The sequence below is a fragment of the Propithecus coquereli genome, unplaced genomic scaffold, assembly GCF_000956105.1.
Source record: "Propithecus coquereli isolate 6110/MARCELLA unplaced genomic scaffold, Pcoq_1.0 Scaffold640, whole genome shotgun sequence".
Taxonomy (NCBI): domain Eukaryota; kingdom Metazoa; phylum Chordata; class Mammalia; order Primates; family Indriidae; genus Propithecus; species Propithecus coquereli.
In genome coordinates, this window is record NW_012152397.1 from 793,469 (window position 1) to 809,319 (window position 15,851).

The window sequence follows — 15,851 nt, forward strand, 5'->3', positions numbered from 1 at the left end:
AGAGAAAGCTTTGGTGCTGCAGAAGTGTAGTATCTGGGGAGAGTCTGAGACCTGTGTATCTAATTGCCTACTGGACACTTCCACGCACCCAGAACTTTCCTTCAAGACTTATCTCCGTCAGTGCAGGTTGGGTTTACTTCACAAGTTTACTTCAGCCAGCCATCCTTTGGTTGCCGGAATCTGTCTTCATGTGGGGCCGGTCGGTAAGACCACACTTCCCAGAATTTCATGCGATCTAAGTGCGGTCAGCGCCCAGAAACAACCGCTCCCAGAGTTCCGTGCGCGCCCCTAGCGGGCGGTGGTTTTGTTGGCGACTCCGGCAAAGAGGAGATGGCAGAGCCGTCGGGATCTCGGCACCGCTCGTTGTACAAGCTGGTGGGCTTGCGGCCTTGGAAAGAGGCTTTCAGGCAGGTGAGGGTGGGGTGCGGGCCGTGGTTTTCTCCCCAAACCACTCGCAGGGACTGCTGTCTTCTTTGCCTTCGCCTCAGCCCTGCTCTGTGAAGCAGGTGCCGGGAGCGCTTGGCCAGCGGAGGCGGACCTAGAACCCAGACCTCCTGCCTGAAGGTCTGGGTGTTGGCCACCACCCCGCCGCCTCCAGGAGTGTTTGGTCCCCTGAGTGTGGGACTAGCCTAGGTGGGCTCAGTCCCAGGAAGCCTTTGTTTTTGGATTTGGGTGTGTTTTAATTTTGAAGTGTGGTCATAACCGTACCCCTTTGCACCTCTACAATAACACCACCTACTGTCGTTGGGTAGGTGGGCACCGAGAGAGGCACTTTGTGTATATACGTCATGTGAGATAGAAATTATTTCTGTTCCAGAGAGTAGTACACTGAGGCTCAAAAGAGCCTTCGTTACTAAGTCTTAGCAGAGTTGTGCTCTGCCTCAGTTCTGGCCTCCTCTGAACACAGATGGGTGCTGGTAAGTAATGTTGCCTATTTCTCCAGGCATCTCTAAAGCAGTGGATGTATCCCAGGAAAATAGTCTGACGCTAGAAAGATTGTGTACATCAGGGTTTCTCGGCCTTGGCTATTGGCATTTTGAGGGAGATCATTTTTTGTTGTGAAGGGCTGTTCCGTACATTGTAGGATGTTTAGCAGCATCCCTGGTCTCTACCCACTAGATGCCAATAGTACTACAACCAGAGATGTGACAACCAGAATGTCTCCAAGCATTGTCAAGTGTCCCCTGGGGATAAAATCATCCTGAATTGAGAAACACTGTTGTACAGGAAGGCCATTACCACAGCCATATCTAGAGTAGAAAGAATTTGGAAGCAATATAAATGTTCTGTAATAGGACAGTAGATGCTGAAATATTATACACCCAGCCATTAAGGAAGCTGGCATAGAAGACAGGATATGAAATATGGTGATCTAGAGATACATGAACAAAGCACTGTAATTTTATGTATCTCCAAGTGGATAAGGACTGGAGGGGAATATGCAAAAATAACAGTAGTTAGGATGATAGTTGAAATTTTGTGTCTATAAATTTCCTTTAATGTTTTACCAAGTAATCTAAGAGTTTTTGTGTGTGTTTTTTTTAATGGAGTTGCCCCCACCCCCTCCTGTCTTGCTTTTTTTCCTCTCTCAAGAGATGCCTGGAGAGAATGAAAAACAGTCGGGCCAGACTCCTGAACAGGTACCGCCAGACGGAAGGCAGTATGCCAGGAAGAGCTCAGAACAGCTTTCTAGTGCAAGAGGTGATGGAAGAAGAGTGGAAGGCTTTGCAGGCAGGGGAGAACTGTCCAGAGGCTTTGGCTCAGGTCAGTCTGGGCTATGTGTTTTCAGGGAGGGGGACTATACCACCAAGAATTAGTGTCCTCTATACCTGTTTATGCAAGTCCTCTAAGCCCAGCCCCCAGCTCCCAATTAGAATTCTAACAGCTTTTAACTCAGGCTCATCTACCTTTAACGTTAGGCTCTTCTATTATTATAATAGATCAATGGTTCCTTAGTACCCTCCTGTAGACCTGCCGCATCATTGCAACATCATCACTTATGAAACTAAAAAGAAAGAAATTTTGTTTTTTGCCTTCACCTTTGGAAATTATTCAGTAGATATCAGCTAGGAATCTCTTTTTAAAAAACTCTCCAGGAACTTTGTGATTCTAATTTCAACCAGAGTTGGGAACTGGGTATGGATAGGAAACCATTTACAGTGTATCAGGAAGAGCACTGGATTGGAAGCCAGGAGTTCTGTATTCTATTCCTGATTTTGTTCTTGACTCTTCTTTCTGCCTCTTTGAGCTTTAGTTTTCATATTTATAAAATGGAGAAGATAATGTTGTTCAAAATGTGAGTACTATGTAAGAAAACATGTGAGAAACTGCTTTGAAGCCATCAAAGCAGTTAAATTGTGAAATGTGATACTACATAACATTTAATTTTAAAGTGACATGAAATCAATAAGACTTCTAACAAGTTTCAGGTTATGAAAAAATGCACAAATACAGCTTGAAACCTCTTTGAAAGCTCAGTAGTCCCTCAATTATACACATTACTGCAGCTCATACTACATTCTCCAAACATGTCTTGAGTACCTACTATGTGCTAGACACTATTAGGTGCTGGAGTGAACCTAATAGAAGCCATGTGGAATGTCCAAATAATGGAGAAATATATAGCCATATTACTATATAATGCATTAGTCAGTGGCTTCTGTGTGTCCTGTAGTATGCTAGGGTTTGCCTTTCCATCACCACAATTAGTGCTGACAATAACCCTCTCAGGTAGATTTTATTCCCACTTTACAAAGGCCAAAACAGAGTTTTACAGAGATTAGGAACTTTCCTGTGGCACACAGCCTTGGAAGAATGTATACTTAACTACTACCCTATACTGTCTCCCCAAAAATTGGTGCTGTTATTTTGTCATGGATAGTTTAATCATTTGTTGGTGACTTAGCATGACCACCTTATCCTGTAGTCAGCATATTCTGCAGGAGGACTGGATTGATTTTGTCAGGTAAATCTGGGTTCTTCAAGCCATACTTCTTCCAGGTATGAATCATTGTGGGACTTGGTGGGCTGATTATTACTTCAAACCTCTGATGACTCCACTGTCTCTTGCAGTTGGAGGAGGTGATGGACCTGGCTGTACTGGAGGAAATCCAGCAAGAGCTGATTGAGCAAGGTAGTCCTTCCTACCTGTATTTAGCTACTCTAATGCTGACCTTTCCTTCAATCAGGATTAGTTCTTAGCTCCGCTCCTTCTACCTCCATCTTCAGTCAAGTGGCCAGAAGGCTCCGTTTGTACTCTGAAGTCTTGGCTGTCCATCTTCCCAATAATAAGGGTCTTCAGGGTACTAGGCTTTGTGCTAAGAACTTCTCATTTCATGATATTGTTTTCTCCTGTGACTACTGTACAAGATAGTACTATTTGACAGAACAGAAGGTGGTGTTCTCATGCAGATCACACAGCTAGTAAGTGGTGGAGCTGGGAAGCAAAGTCAATTGTGTGATTCTAGTTCCCATGTTTATTCTACTATCCTGCCTCTGTCTTAATAGGTTAATAGTAAATCTGCCACTTTACAAGATACAGTGCATGGTCAGATCCCTTGCTCCACCCAATTTAAATGCCCCCTCTCCCATCCATTCTTTACTGACTCCCCAGGGTCTTGTGACACTCGTTGGGGTGTCCATAGCACTGTGTAGAGTGTATAATTTACCAAGTCATTTATTCCACATATCTTGTCTTGACTAGGCTTCATTTTTATCACCTGTAGAGATAATAGACCTACCTTATAAGTGTCTTGTAAGGCTTAAATAATATATATAGAAGACATTAGAGCAGTGACTGGCATATAGAAAGCTTTCAATAATTGATAGCTATTGTTACGGGGAGGCAGAGGCACGTACTCTGGAGCCACACTGCTAAGATTCACTTCTCAGCTTTACCACTTGACTGAACAAAGCACTTCATTTCCCTGTGCCTCAGTTTCTTCATCTTTGGAATAAGGATAATAACAGTGAAGAAGTAATACATGTAAAGAACTTAAAATAGCATTTGACACATAGTAAATTCTATGCAAGTGTTAGTTGTTGTTATGCTTGTCATTGACTCCAGTTAGACTGTAAATTCCTTATCTTTTTTTTTTTTTGGGAGAGACATGGTCTTGCTCTGTTGCCCATGCTAGTCTCAAACTCCTAGCCTCAGACAATCCTCCCATCTCAGCCTCTCAGAGTGTTGGGGTTACAGGCATGAGCCACCACACCTGGTCAATCTTTTTTTTTACTGATTTGCCCTTCCCCCACCTATAAAACATATCTTAGTGGTGAAATATAGGACTCACTAAGTATTTATTTTGGGATATATTTAAAAACTCTGAAGTGATAAGGATTTACTGTGTTGTGCTATACTCACAAAAAGCCATAAAGAACATCTTACATCACGGGTTGGCAAACTTTCTGGGAAGGGCCAGATAGTAAATATTTTAGACTTTGTGGTCCATGCGGTCTCTGGCACAGGTACTCAGCTGTGCTGTTGCCGTGGAAAAGCGGTTATAGACACTATGTAAACAAGAGTGTGGCTGTAGTTTGCTGACCCCTGCCTCTACACTGTGGGCTCACAAGGGCAAGAGTCTTTTTCATCCGCATATCCCTGTGACTAGCACATACTAGGTACTGTTGCATGTTTGTTGAATGAATGAGCACACAGATTCTGAACAACATGGATTCCAAGTATATGGACATTGGGAAACACATCACTTTAGGCTCAGCTGGGTGGGCCTGGTGTCAGAAGTAAGTGCTTTGTAAGTATCAGTTTTCTGCAACTGCCCCTGGGACCCTGTCATTCCATATCTCTGCTCCTGTGGCCTCCAGAGATGTACGTGAAAGTTGTCTCCTTGTCCCTTACCCTTCTCTTCACAAGGAGGGGATGGAGGGGAGGGGAAGAGATATAACATGAAGCTAACCCGAGAGAGCGGTAAATACCAGTGATTGGTACTATGGCATCTTTCCCTTGTTTGGAAGAAGCCTTTGAAAGATGAAGCTTAGCATTAAATACAGGGCAACCTGAGTGAAGCACGGTGAAGCATTCCAGCTTCCTTTGCCTTGCAGAACAGTCCATCATCAGCGAGTATGAGAAGAGCTTGCAGTTTGATGAAAAGTGTCTCAGCATCATTCTGGCTGAGTGGGAGGCAAACCCCCTCATCTGTCCCGTGTGTACAAAGTAAGAGTTTATAAAACCTTTTCAGCATTACTGGTTCCCATCCCCCACTCCAAGGTGAGTGGAATTTCCCCCAAAATTTGTTGCCTGAAAAGGTTTGGAGATCCAGGTCTGGTGGCCATGATGCTCTGGGATCCTAATTCTGCTTCTAGGTACAACCTGAGAATCACAAGCAGTGTGGTTGTGTGTCAGTGCGGCCTGACCATCCCATCTCAGGTGAGTGTTCCACACACAGATTTCGTGCCACCTCTTCCTACATATATCTACTTTCTTGAAGAACCTCCAGTGGAGGACTGGAGCTGATTGTACATTTCTCTTCCCAATTTCATGTTCAGTGATGTCACATTGGTAGCTTCAAATCAACCATGGTGAGAATATATACAGCATGAACACTGGTAAACACTTTAAAACAGGGCTTTTATGTCCCTGGAGGCCCACACTGCTTAACATCTTTATAGAGATCCCAGTTTAGAATTGGAAATGCCTGTATCTGATCTTCCATTATAATTTTCCATATATGAAGACAAACTTAATTCAGAATTTAAGCTTTAGTAATCTTAAAATACAGGAACCCTTTTGTCTGAGATGATGGGGACTGCAAGTTTGCCAGTTAACTGAGTAATTAGTTAAAATGGTAAATTATAAAAATGACTCATAATTTTCAGACATACAGATTTATTTGCCTGTCTTTGGAGCTCTGTTGACTAGAGAGCTGAGTCATCTTTTTTACATAAACAAGCCCTGTAATACATAGTCTAGAGTTGCCAGTTTTTCTTCTATAAAGTGGATCTAGAAGCTGAGTGTGCAACTTTAGGATTTTTTTCCTCATCTTTTACCTAATTTAAAAGCTTTTTTTTTTAAATTTTAATTTTTACCTTTTTGCGACAGGGTCTTGCTCTGTCACCCAGGCTGGAGTGCAGTGGCACAATCATAGCTCACTGCAGCCTTGAATGCCTAGGCTCAAGCAATCCTTCTGCCTCAGCCTCCTGTCCCTAGCTGGGACAGCAGGCACACACCACCACACCTGGCTAAATTTTTTTCCTATATTTTATAGATGGGGTCTCACTGTGTTGCCCAGTCTTAAACTCCTGGCCTCAAGGGTTTCTCCCACCTTGACCTCCCAAAGTGCTAGGTTTACAGGCGTGAGCCACTGAGCCCATCCTGCTCTTTTTTTATTTTTTTTAAAGAAACTTATCTTTTTGAGTGTTTCCTAAACTTTTAAGCTTATTATAAAAACAAAACTTTATTTTCATCCCCCTATGTCATTGGTTTACATATCATATAATTAAATCACTGAGTTCAGTTAGCACAGACAGATGTGGGAGCAAACACTGCTGATTCTTAGTAAAAATACACTCAGCTGGTGGGGGCAGGAGTAGAGGGAGGCTAGAAAATAACTCACTATCTTTTTTAATGTTCTTCATGCCATGAGTGGTAGTCAGTGTGTTTTATGGCAGGAGCGGAGAGCACTGGTAATCTGGAGAAGGGGTTAAATGGAGATTGGTTAAGAGATCTTAATACAGTCAGGGACCCAAGAGGTTCTTGAAAACTCCAAGGAATCAAGCCATCGCAGCAAGCCCGAGTATAGTGGTTGGCAGGAGGACTCAGGATTTTCAAGCTATTATCAAGTTGCTAAGATTAGGTTGATCATTTATATTTTTTAGTGTCCGGAGTTGACAGAGCAGAAGCTTCGTGCCTATTTAGAGGCAAGTATAAATGAGCACAGTGCACATTGTTCCCACACACCTCAATTTTCAGTCACTGAAGGAATAGAAGAAAAGTCCAATCTTCTTATGAGCTGTCTGGTAAGCCTCTCATGGGACCCAGTCCGTGGTAAGTGGGGGTCGAGGGTTGGTTTTATTCCCACCTTGGTAGAAATAATGGCTTAGAAACAGCTGGTGGGGGCAGGAGCAGAGGGAGGCTAGAAAATATTTATCTTCTTTAATATTATTCGTGCCACGAGTGGCAGTGTTTTATGGCAGGAGTGGAGAACATTGGTAATCTGGAGAAGGGGTTAAATGGAGATTGGTTAAGAGATCTTCTTATGAGCTGTTTAATGGCCTTTATTCTCTCAGGAATTTACTTGCATAGAAAAGTGAGGGTCACAGGTCACTTTAATGAAAAGGCCAATCATCCCCTGAAAGGGGACGAGAAGAGGCAGCATAGGATCGCGGCAGGAGCATTGGTCTGGGAGTTAGGAAGCCTGGCTGCACTGTCTGCTCATTAGGTCAGCTGGTCGTTTCATAACTGTCACACCCAGACAGGCCTTCCTGGCACCACTTTTGCAGAAGGAAGCAGGACAGGAAGCACAGCAGGGCAGCATCAGGCTTGTCCCTCAGCAAGGAGTCTTCATAGAAGTCCAAGGGTTAGTCTCTAGCCTGAGTACCTGATGCCATGTCACCTCTAATACTGTTGCAGTTACCTGTTCATATGTCTTTGTCCTTGAGGCCAAGGACTGTATCTTTTGCTCTCAGTGCTTGGCACATAAGTAGGTGCTTAATATGCTTATGCAGATGAGTTAAGGTAGGAGGAGAGTTGCAGAGGCCCAAGTCAGGTGGCTTTGGCTTCTGCCTTCTTAGTAAAGTGAACAAGTGAGTCTTCCACAGATTGTTAAGGGTAGCAGAGCTGGAGTGTGGAGGTCCTTGAGTGTCAAAGTTTCAGACCAAGTGCTGGAGGGGATGGCAAGGGCAATTAAAAGCATTGCCTAACTGCTGAGTGGACAGCTGCAGCTCAGCAGGTATTTGTCAGGGACCCCAGTCATCCACTCAGCTGACCATTGGTGCCCTGGAGCTCAGAGCAGCAGTGATGCCAAGTTGTTGGTGAGGTTTGAAAGGCGGGTGCTGCGCAGCAGTCCTAGGGAGAGCGTGACTGACAATGCTGGCTCTGGAGTGGGCAGGGAGACTATTGTTGGGAAAGGGGGTGTCCCAGCAAAGATGGGCAACAGGTGAGGGAAAGACAAAATTATGCTCAGCAGGCTCCCGGAGTTCAACATTTTGAAAGGTAGACATTTGGAATGCTCTAGAGTTTCCAGTTTGCCTCGAGACCTTCAGTTTTCACTTAAGGAGGGGGGAATGAAGGACCCCTGGGTTAAGATCCAGTGAGGTCAGGCTGTAGGCTAATTCCGCGTACATGTTGTGGATGAGGTGGAAGATAGGTGTGGGTTACAGAAGATGGTATGTATTTCAAGGACTTGGAATATTTGAGATATGACGGTGGTTTGGTGGTTGTCATGGGGATGGAACACGCTAAACCACCTATTAGCAGGGTTATAGTGCCTTGCAGAGAAAGCCAAATGTATTACCAATGAAGTAGAAAGAGTCAAGGTTAAGGATAGACAAGATCCCTTAGCATGGAATTAGGAGCCAGTTTTATACTCACATGCTTAGTGACAATACAGGCCAAGGGAAGATGTGGTATAATCAGCGGGCCTCCAAGTTGTTTCTGCCTGTAGTGAGCATGCACGTGTCAATCTTGTGTTGAAGGAGTCTCACCTCCTTGCTGGGCTCAGAGCTCCAAGCTGTAAAGTTTGAATAATCTTTCAGGTCACAGGTTTCTTGAGGGTGAGGGTATTTGATTATTTCATCTCCAGGATTTGATCTTAGCTTGAAGACTCCATGGCTAATGGTTTCCAAGGCTGTTGTTTGAAGGCCACAGACAGCAAAGACCCAGCCAAGCCCAAGGCGGGGCGGGGGTTCATCAGTGGCCTCTTTGACAAACACCACTGGACTAATTCATAATTGTAACTGAACTCAGTCGGCATCTTCTAATTATTGATTACAACTTTTAACCAAATATTAAGATAATTTTCATGACTAGAATATAACTTAGGCTAATTTTTTTCTATTTAAATCCAGGCTTGTGATACTTGGGCTGTGATCCTCTAAACAACTCATTCACTTTGAGAAGGAGCCTTATATATACAAACTTTGTATTTGTAACTTTTTTGTATTAAAACTTTTCAAACATCTCTGCTCTTGGTGTTTTGTGATGCAGGTTGGAGGGGAAGAAATAGAAATGGAAAAGACAAACTACCTTGGAGGAGATAAACCAATTTTATTGTCCATCATTATGTTATACAAAAATCTAGATTTGTACAGAAAAAAAGCAAATGAATACTAAATGAGAATGCAAAAGAAATAATTTAAATTTGCTATTTTTTCCATGATAGTAGGATGATAACCATTTCAAAGCACGTGCCTGGCTTCAGAGCAGGATTTGTTCACCAGCCAAGGCCTGCCATAAAAGAAAGGCTTTCAGTGTCCCTGTATGCTCTACTGGCTCTTGACAAAACTCTTGAGATCTTCAAGAAAAGTAATGTACTCCTGGTGTTCCAGGGCTGTGCTGAGCTCCACCAGCTCATCCGCAAAAGTGTTGTCCACCCCTCGGTCCGCAAGGAAATCCATTAGGTGGTCATACAAGGCCTATGAAGAACAATGTTTTTTAGTTAAAGAAAAAAAGGACCATCTGTAATGCATATGAATTAAAATACTTCTTTCTCTCCTTGAACTAGGTAGGACCCTCCCACGCAAAGCCCAAGAGCATCCCCCTCTTATCAAGTACTCACCCAGTCTAGGGAATCTGTGTTGAGTGTGTAATTAGTGTCCTTCCATTCAGAATCACCAGTGGACTGAAAGCTAACTTCCCTGATAGAGAAAATGTCACTCTCAGCCTCTTCTTCTTGTCCAACCTAAAAGGAAATGTATTTGGGGAAACTGAAGGGTTTTTCAGGACAAGCCAGACTCAAGCAAAGAAAATGACTTTACAGCTTGAAACTCACCAGATTTTACTCTTATTCCCTCATCTCCCACCTCTCTTCCCCTGGTCTAAGATACAAAGTCTTTTAAAGTGTCTGCTAAAAAGGACCAGGAAGGTCTCAGAAACTCGGTGTTCCCAAGGGGCTGGCAATTCCACCCTCCATACCTCATCCTCTGGATAGTGACAGTCCAGCACAAGGGCCTTCTTGCCATCGTTCTTTATAACTTCGACCACAAAATTAGGAGTTGATGTCAATTCAGGCTGAGGAAACAAAAAGTCAGTACATGCCATTGTTGGAAAGGGTTGGATGCCTGGACCAAAGGTCTCGGAGAGTTCAGAGTGTCTGATGGCCACTGCTATTAGGATATTATTTAGCCACTTTAATAGTCTTATGTTATAGCATTCCCAAATAAGCAGCTTAGAATCTTTAACACAGGATATCTCACTTCTGTTAGCACCCTACTTGGTTAAAGAACACACTGGGTTTAGAATGAAATGTGCATTCTGGCCCTAGCTATGTGCCAATTATTTGACATTTAGATCAGTCCCTTAAGCTTCTTGGGCCTATTTCTCCATCCATACACTGCAGAGTTTGCTTAAGTTTCCAAGATCTCTTTCCAGCTTGACTGGGGAGTCTTCCTTTACTACAACCATAATCAAAGGCTGGTACACTTGGCTAAGTGGCCGTCCTAATGGCTGAATAATGGCAGCAGCTCTTCCTTTGATGGTGAGCCCTGGGAGCAGACTGAATCTAATGTCAGGGAGATGCTAGTCAGGGTGACTGAGACAGAAGCACCCTGGAGGGCTGTGCTCTCCACACTAGGCCAAGAGGTAAGACTGTACTGATGCCTGCTTGGTCAGATCTAGGGAGCCTGTGGCTCTCATACTGGTTTTTGGGCACACCACTTCCCAACATGTTTGAAAACTGGGTCCCATCCAGGTCCAACCAAGAGGGCCAGAAACCTAAGGAAAGGATCTCCACCTGGCCAAGTGTTAAAATCTGTTGCCCCTGGCTTTCTTATCTTGGTTAAGTGGCTAGTGTTTGTTACCAGCTTGTGACATTTTAGGAACATTCCTCACATGGAAACGCACCAAATGATAATCTCCCATATCAAACATCTCCCCATTATGGGAGGGGTTGAGGCAGTTTCAGTTCCTTTCTGTTAAGAGAATACAGGTCAAACTATAAAGCCTGAGCCTGCAGATGACAACTTATTCAGTCCCTGGAAAAGAAAGGGGGCCACAGCCCCAGTGCTAGAGCTGGCCAGAAACTTATCGATTCTGTCACTCAAGTCCCACGGATGGGTGTCCTTTGCCTTTTCTCATCTAGCATTAGGGGGAATTTAAAGAGAAGAAGAAAGAAATGCTCCTTCTCTAAGCCCCTGGGGCAGCCTATCAGAACGGAGGTAAAAGCCAATGATAGTGTGAGGAGCTTACCTCCTGTTCCTCAACCTTCTGCCCTTGGGAGGACTCCTCCTCACCATCAAATGTTGGTGGGATGCTGTTGTTAATGTTGAAAGTGACAGTGATCCTAGAAAAGAAGAACACATAGACAAGGCACAGTTTTACCTGAGTAGATTAACAGATAAGCACGGAGACACGCAACAGGTAAGGTTTACTGAAATAATTCCTCTATCTTTGCAGAACTTAAAAAAGGCTGGGTGCCTATATCCAACCCTGAGACTGATTCAGCAGGTCCAGAGTGTGCCTACTAGGTGCCAGCTGCTGGAAGTCAAACCTACAGGCTCTAGTTTATCTCAGCCAGTCATGTGGAGGCTACTTCCATCAGGCCAGTGCCCCAGGGCTCACTGCCACGTGTCCACTGGTGGTCTCACAGCCACAGCGCCTGACACGGTCCACCCTGCTCTTTCTAGGGAACCTTGGTAAAAGCAAGCAGCTGAGAAGCTCGGGGGATGGAATAGAAGCCCCTTTAAGAGCTTTTCTCCTCCACAAAATCTGCCTCTGAAAGGAAGGGAAAAAGCAATAAGGGCTGCATCAGCTGAGGACCAAGAGCAGCCCTAGCCCTAGGAAGGGGAGGCCTCACAAAGAACAGCATGCTGCAGGACAGATGCATTCTTCAGAGTACTCGTGCGAAGTTTTATAATCACAAAGCACGCCAGAAACACCAACTAATGACAATTTGAAGGTGCAAGAATCCTCACCTGACACATCATGATCCTGAGTTTGAGTCAAAATTACTAGGACATGAGGTTTGGAACTAGAACTGCTGGGCCGCACAACTCCAGCAGGCACTATTCCATACAAGAGTAGGCTAATTGCTGCCCCCTGGAGTCGTGCTAACTGGCTGCCTTGCCATGGAGCAGCTTTCTCATAGGAACAACTGCAGTTTGACGTTCAGCCACAAAATTTGTTGAATTTGCAACAGTGCTGACCAAGCTGAGCTCTTCGACTCCTGGGCACAGAAATGCAGTGATGTTCAGAAGAACATTATTTATAATGACCCAAAACTGGTAATGAAAAACCTAGGAAAATGGTTTAGGTGAGGTTACAGAACACGTAATTGACCTATATATGGGAAAAGCACTATATACTGGGCAAAAAAGAATCAGAACCCTACTTCACACCATATATAAAAGTTAACTCAAAATGGATCATAGACTTAAACATGAGCTAAAACTATAAAACTCTTAGACGAAAACATAAGCATAAATCTTTACAACCTGGGGTTAAGCAGTGCTTTCTTAGATGTAACACTAAAAAGCAAAACTGACAAAAGGGAAAATAGGTAAACTTGACTTCCATCAAAATTAAAAACTTGTGTCAAACAATACAACCAAGAAGTGAAAAGAAAACCCATAGGATGGGTGAAAACACTCACAAATTCTGTATCTGATAAGGGAATTATATCTGGAAAATACAAATAACTCTAACAACAATAAAAAGACAAATAGCCCTATTTAAAAATGGGCAAAGAATTTGAACAGACATTTCTCCAAGGAAGAAATACAAATGGCCAATAAACACAAAAAGATGCTCAAGATCATTAGTCATCAAAGTAATTGATTCAAAACCACAATGAGATACCACTTCACATCCACTAAGATGGCCAAAATGATAAAGGTGAACAATAAGTGCTGACAAGCATGTGGAGAAATTGGAACCCTCACACACTGTGGTTGGAATTGTAAGATGGTGCAGCCACTTTGGAAAAATAGTCTGACAGTTTCTTCAAAAAGGTCAACACAGAGTTACTATGTGACCCAGCAATGCCACTCGCGGGTATATACTCAAGAGAAATAAAATATGTCAACAGAAAAACTTGTACACAAATGTTCACGGTATTATTCATATAGCTAAAAGGTGGTTAACAAGTCAAATGTCTATCAACCGATGGATAAAATGTGGTATGTCCATACAGTGGAATATTATTCAGCCATATAAAGAAACTAAGTACTGATACATGTTATTGTCAACATGGATGAATGCTGAAAACAATGCTAAGTTAAAGAAGGCAGACACAAAAGGCCACAAAATGTATGATTCCATTTATATGAAATGTCCAAAATAGGTGATGTACAGAGAAAGTAACTTAGTTGATTGTCAGGGGCTAGAGAGAGGGAGGAATAGTGACTGCTAATGGGTATTGTTCTGGGGTGATGACAATGTTCTAGAATTAGATAGTGATGACTGATTGTTGTATACTTCAACAAAAGGGTGAATTTTATGGTATATAAATTAAATCTCAATAAAGCTGTTATTAAAAAAACAAGATACAGAATTGCAAGCACATTGTTGAGGTCAACTATAAAAAAATTTCAAGAAAAATTGAAAGATTCTACATGTTTATCTGTGTAACAGGATTATGGATGACTGCATGATACAAATATAAACAACACTTAACAGTCAAGGAGGGAGGAGCTGAACTAAGTTAAAAACCCCTGCCTCTTTCTGATGGCAACCTTCACTACATTGTAACCCTATCCCGTTACATGGGAGTTACATTATTTTGTATTTTCAAGTACTGTAAAAATCAGGGGGCAGGAACAGGCCAGTTTTCTGTTTTTTCGGTTTTTTTTTTTTTGAGACAGTCTTCCTGTTGCCCAGCTGGAGGGCAGTGGCATCATCATAACTCACTGCAACCTCAAATTCCTGGGCTCCAGTGATCCTTCTGCCTCAGTCTCCTGAGTAGCTGGGACTACAGGTGCATGCCACCACACTCGGCTAATTTTTTTTCTTTCCTTCTTTTTTTTTTTAAAGTAGAGATAGGGTCTTGCCCTAGCCCAGGCTGGTCTCGATCTCCCAGCTCAAGCAATCATCCCACCTCAACCTCCCAGAATCCAGAGTGCCAGGATTACAGGGAGTGCTAAGATTGTAGGTGTGAGCCACTGTGCCTGGCCCCAGGCCAGTTCTATCAGGACTTTTTTATCAGGACTGTAAACCAGAGATCAAACTAATTCTGTCACTACTACAAGAACTTCTGAATCTGCATGCCTAAATTTTAGGCAGGGCATAGTTTCCTTCAACAGTAAAGATTTAATGAATCTCTACCTCTCAGCAGACTTCCAGCTACGTACTTTTGTGCTACTTTCTTACTGCCTCCTTAGTAACCAGCCCACAGCAAATCTGTGTTCAGTGAATGAACTATCAGGAGCTTATGAAGTTGTTCAAAATGAATCCTGTCTCTTGAAAACCATCTCTCACACCAAAGTATCCGCCTCTGGGGATGACCCAGGACAGGTCCTGTAGAGTCATAGATTTGGTCCCCTGGAGGCCGCAGTCCCCAGACCAGTACTTACTTTTCCCCAGCAACTTTCCGCACTAATTTAGCTTCTGTCCCATTCACTTCCAGCTCCCAACCTCCAGACATCTTGGGGAGGGTCTTATGCTTCTGAATTTTCTTTTCCTCCTTAATTTCATCACTCAGAAATTCAACAAAAGCTTTGTCCCCTAGAAAGAAAATCCAGATGATACCCAAAAAGAAAAGCCAATTAGTTTAGCATGAATCAATCATCCAGGTTACTGCAGCCAGAAATCTGGATTTGGACAGTTTCTCATCTCTCAGCTATTATGGTTACCCTGAGATCTTAACCCAATTCACACCTTTAAGCCTGTTTCTTCAGTTGCAAAAATACCATAATACTATTAGTGGGTAGCTGAACTTGATTCTGGCAAAGTGATTTCCAGTAATACACCCATTACCACCTTTCGCTATAAAGTAAAAGAATTCCAATTTCCGTCTTCCACTTACCAGCAGATATAACCATGCTACTTTCAACCACGACCTTGGGCCTTCCTAAAGCTTCATTTTCAAGAAAGTAAGAATAAAGGTGCCCTCCAGTATTCAGTCTTATCATCGCCCCCAAATATTTGGTGGGTGGGAGAGGAAGGGAAACGTGATCACACGTGAGTTTTACCCGCTGGCTGCCAAATGTGACGGGCCTCGGGGATCGGTTCCGGGCGATCCACTCCTGGCAGTCTACGCTTTGTCTCTCCAGACGCCCTCCCAACCCCTGCCACAACGCCCCGATCCGCGTGCGCGAACCTCACCTTCGGTGTGCAGCGCGCCGCAGCCGCAGCCGCAGGCGCAGGGCCCGGGAGGCTGCAGGAGGCCGGGCCGCCGCACCGACCCCGCGCGCACGCTGAGCAATCCGAAGGGCCGGGCGCACGGCCGGGGCGCCAGCTGCAGTAGCTGCCGGAGCGGGGCGGCGGGCGCGGCGGCGCGAAGGCCGGCGACGGCGGGGCCCAGGGCACGGGGCACACAGCGGAGCAGAGGAAGCATCGCGCAGGCGGCGGAGTACACGTGCGTGTGCGAATGTCGAGCCGAGCCCAGGAGCCCCGTGACCTAGCGCGCCGCCGGAAGCCCCGCCCTCGCCGGAAGCGCCGCCCATGCCGGCGCTGTAAGACTGAAAGCCCGTGTGCGAGATCGCGCCCTCTGCCGGGGACCTCCGGTGCAGCCCCGGGGAGGCCT

General features: G+C 44.3%; 2 protein-coding genes across 3 annotated transcripts; one reads left to right on the forward strand and one right to left on the reverse strand.

Annotated features, from left to right (window-relative positions):
- Window positions 1-143: 143 nt before the first annotated feature.
- RPAIN (RPA interacting protein) lies at window positions 144-9,139 on the forward strand. 2 transcript variants are annotated; one of them, XM_012659916.1, is made up of 7 exons: window positions 144-411; window positions 1,594-1,764; window positions 3,073-3,133; window positions 5,059-5,170; window positions 5,320-5,383; window positions 6,832-7,000; window positions 9,022-9,139. In XM_012659916.1, exons 1-7 carry the CDS (start codon window positions 229-231, stop codon window positions 9,027-9,029), a joined length of 768 nt encoding a protein of 255 aa, XP_012515370.1. In that variant the 5' UTR covers window positions 144-228; the 3' UTR covers window positions 9,030-9,139. The 2 variants fall into 2 exon arrangements, with proteins under 2 accessions (XP_012515370.1, XP_012515371.1); XM_012659917.1 differs by having other exon boundaries at window positions 6,832-6,972.
- Window positions 9,140-9,200: 61 nt separating this feature from the next.
- On the reverse strand, window positions 9,201-15,762 carry C1QBP (complement component 1, q subcomponent binding protein). The gene is made up of 6 exons (XM_012659914.1): window positions 15,431-15,762; window positions 14,680-14,830; window positions 11,360-11,453; window positions 10,088-10,183; window positions 9,732-9,854; window positions 9,201-9,588 (listed from the first exon to the last, which is right to left on the reverse strand). The coding sequence occupies exons 1-6, from the start codon at window positions 15,660-15,662 to the stop codon at window positions 9,439-9,441; spliced, it is 846 nt and encodes a 281-aa protein (XP_012515368.1). The 5' UTR covers window positions 15,663-15,762; the 3' UTR covers window positions 9,201-9,438.
- Window positions 15,763-15,851: the final 89 nt, after the last annotated feature.

Excerpts from the sequence above, each read along its gene's own strand:
- RPAIN (XM_012659916.1), top strand. The coding sequence starts at position 229 with ATGCGATCTAAGTGCGGTCAGCGCCCAGAAACAACCGCTCCCAGAGTT. Across the intron at positions 412-1,593 it reads GGAAAGAGGCTTTCAGGCAG|AGATGCCTGGAGAGAATGAA; the intron begins GTGAGGGTGGGG and ends TCCTCTCTCAAG. Across the intron at positions 5,384-6,831 it reads GCCTGACCATCCCATCTCAG|TGTCCGGAGTTGACAGAGCA; the intron begins GTGAGTGTTCCA and ends TATATTTTTTAG.
- C1QBP (XM_012659914.1), bottom strand. The coding sequence starts at position 15,662 with ATGCTTCCTCTGCTCCGCTGTGTGCCCCGTGCCCTGGGCCCCGCCGTC. Across the intron at positions 14,831-15,430 it reads CGGCGCGCTGCACACCGAAG|GGGACAAAGCTTTTGTTGAA; the intron begins GTGAGGTTCGCG and ends TTTTCTTTCTAG. Across the intron at positions 11,454-14,679 it reads CGGAAAGTTGCTGGGGAAAA|GATCACTGTCACTTTCAACA; the intron begins GTAAGTACTGGT and ends CTTCTTTTCTAG.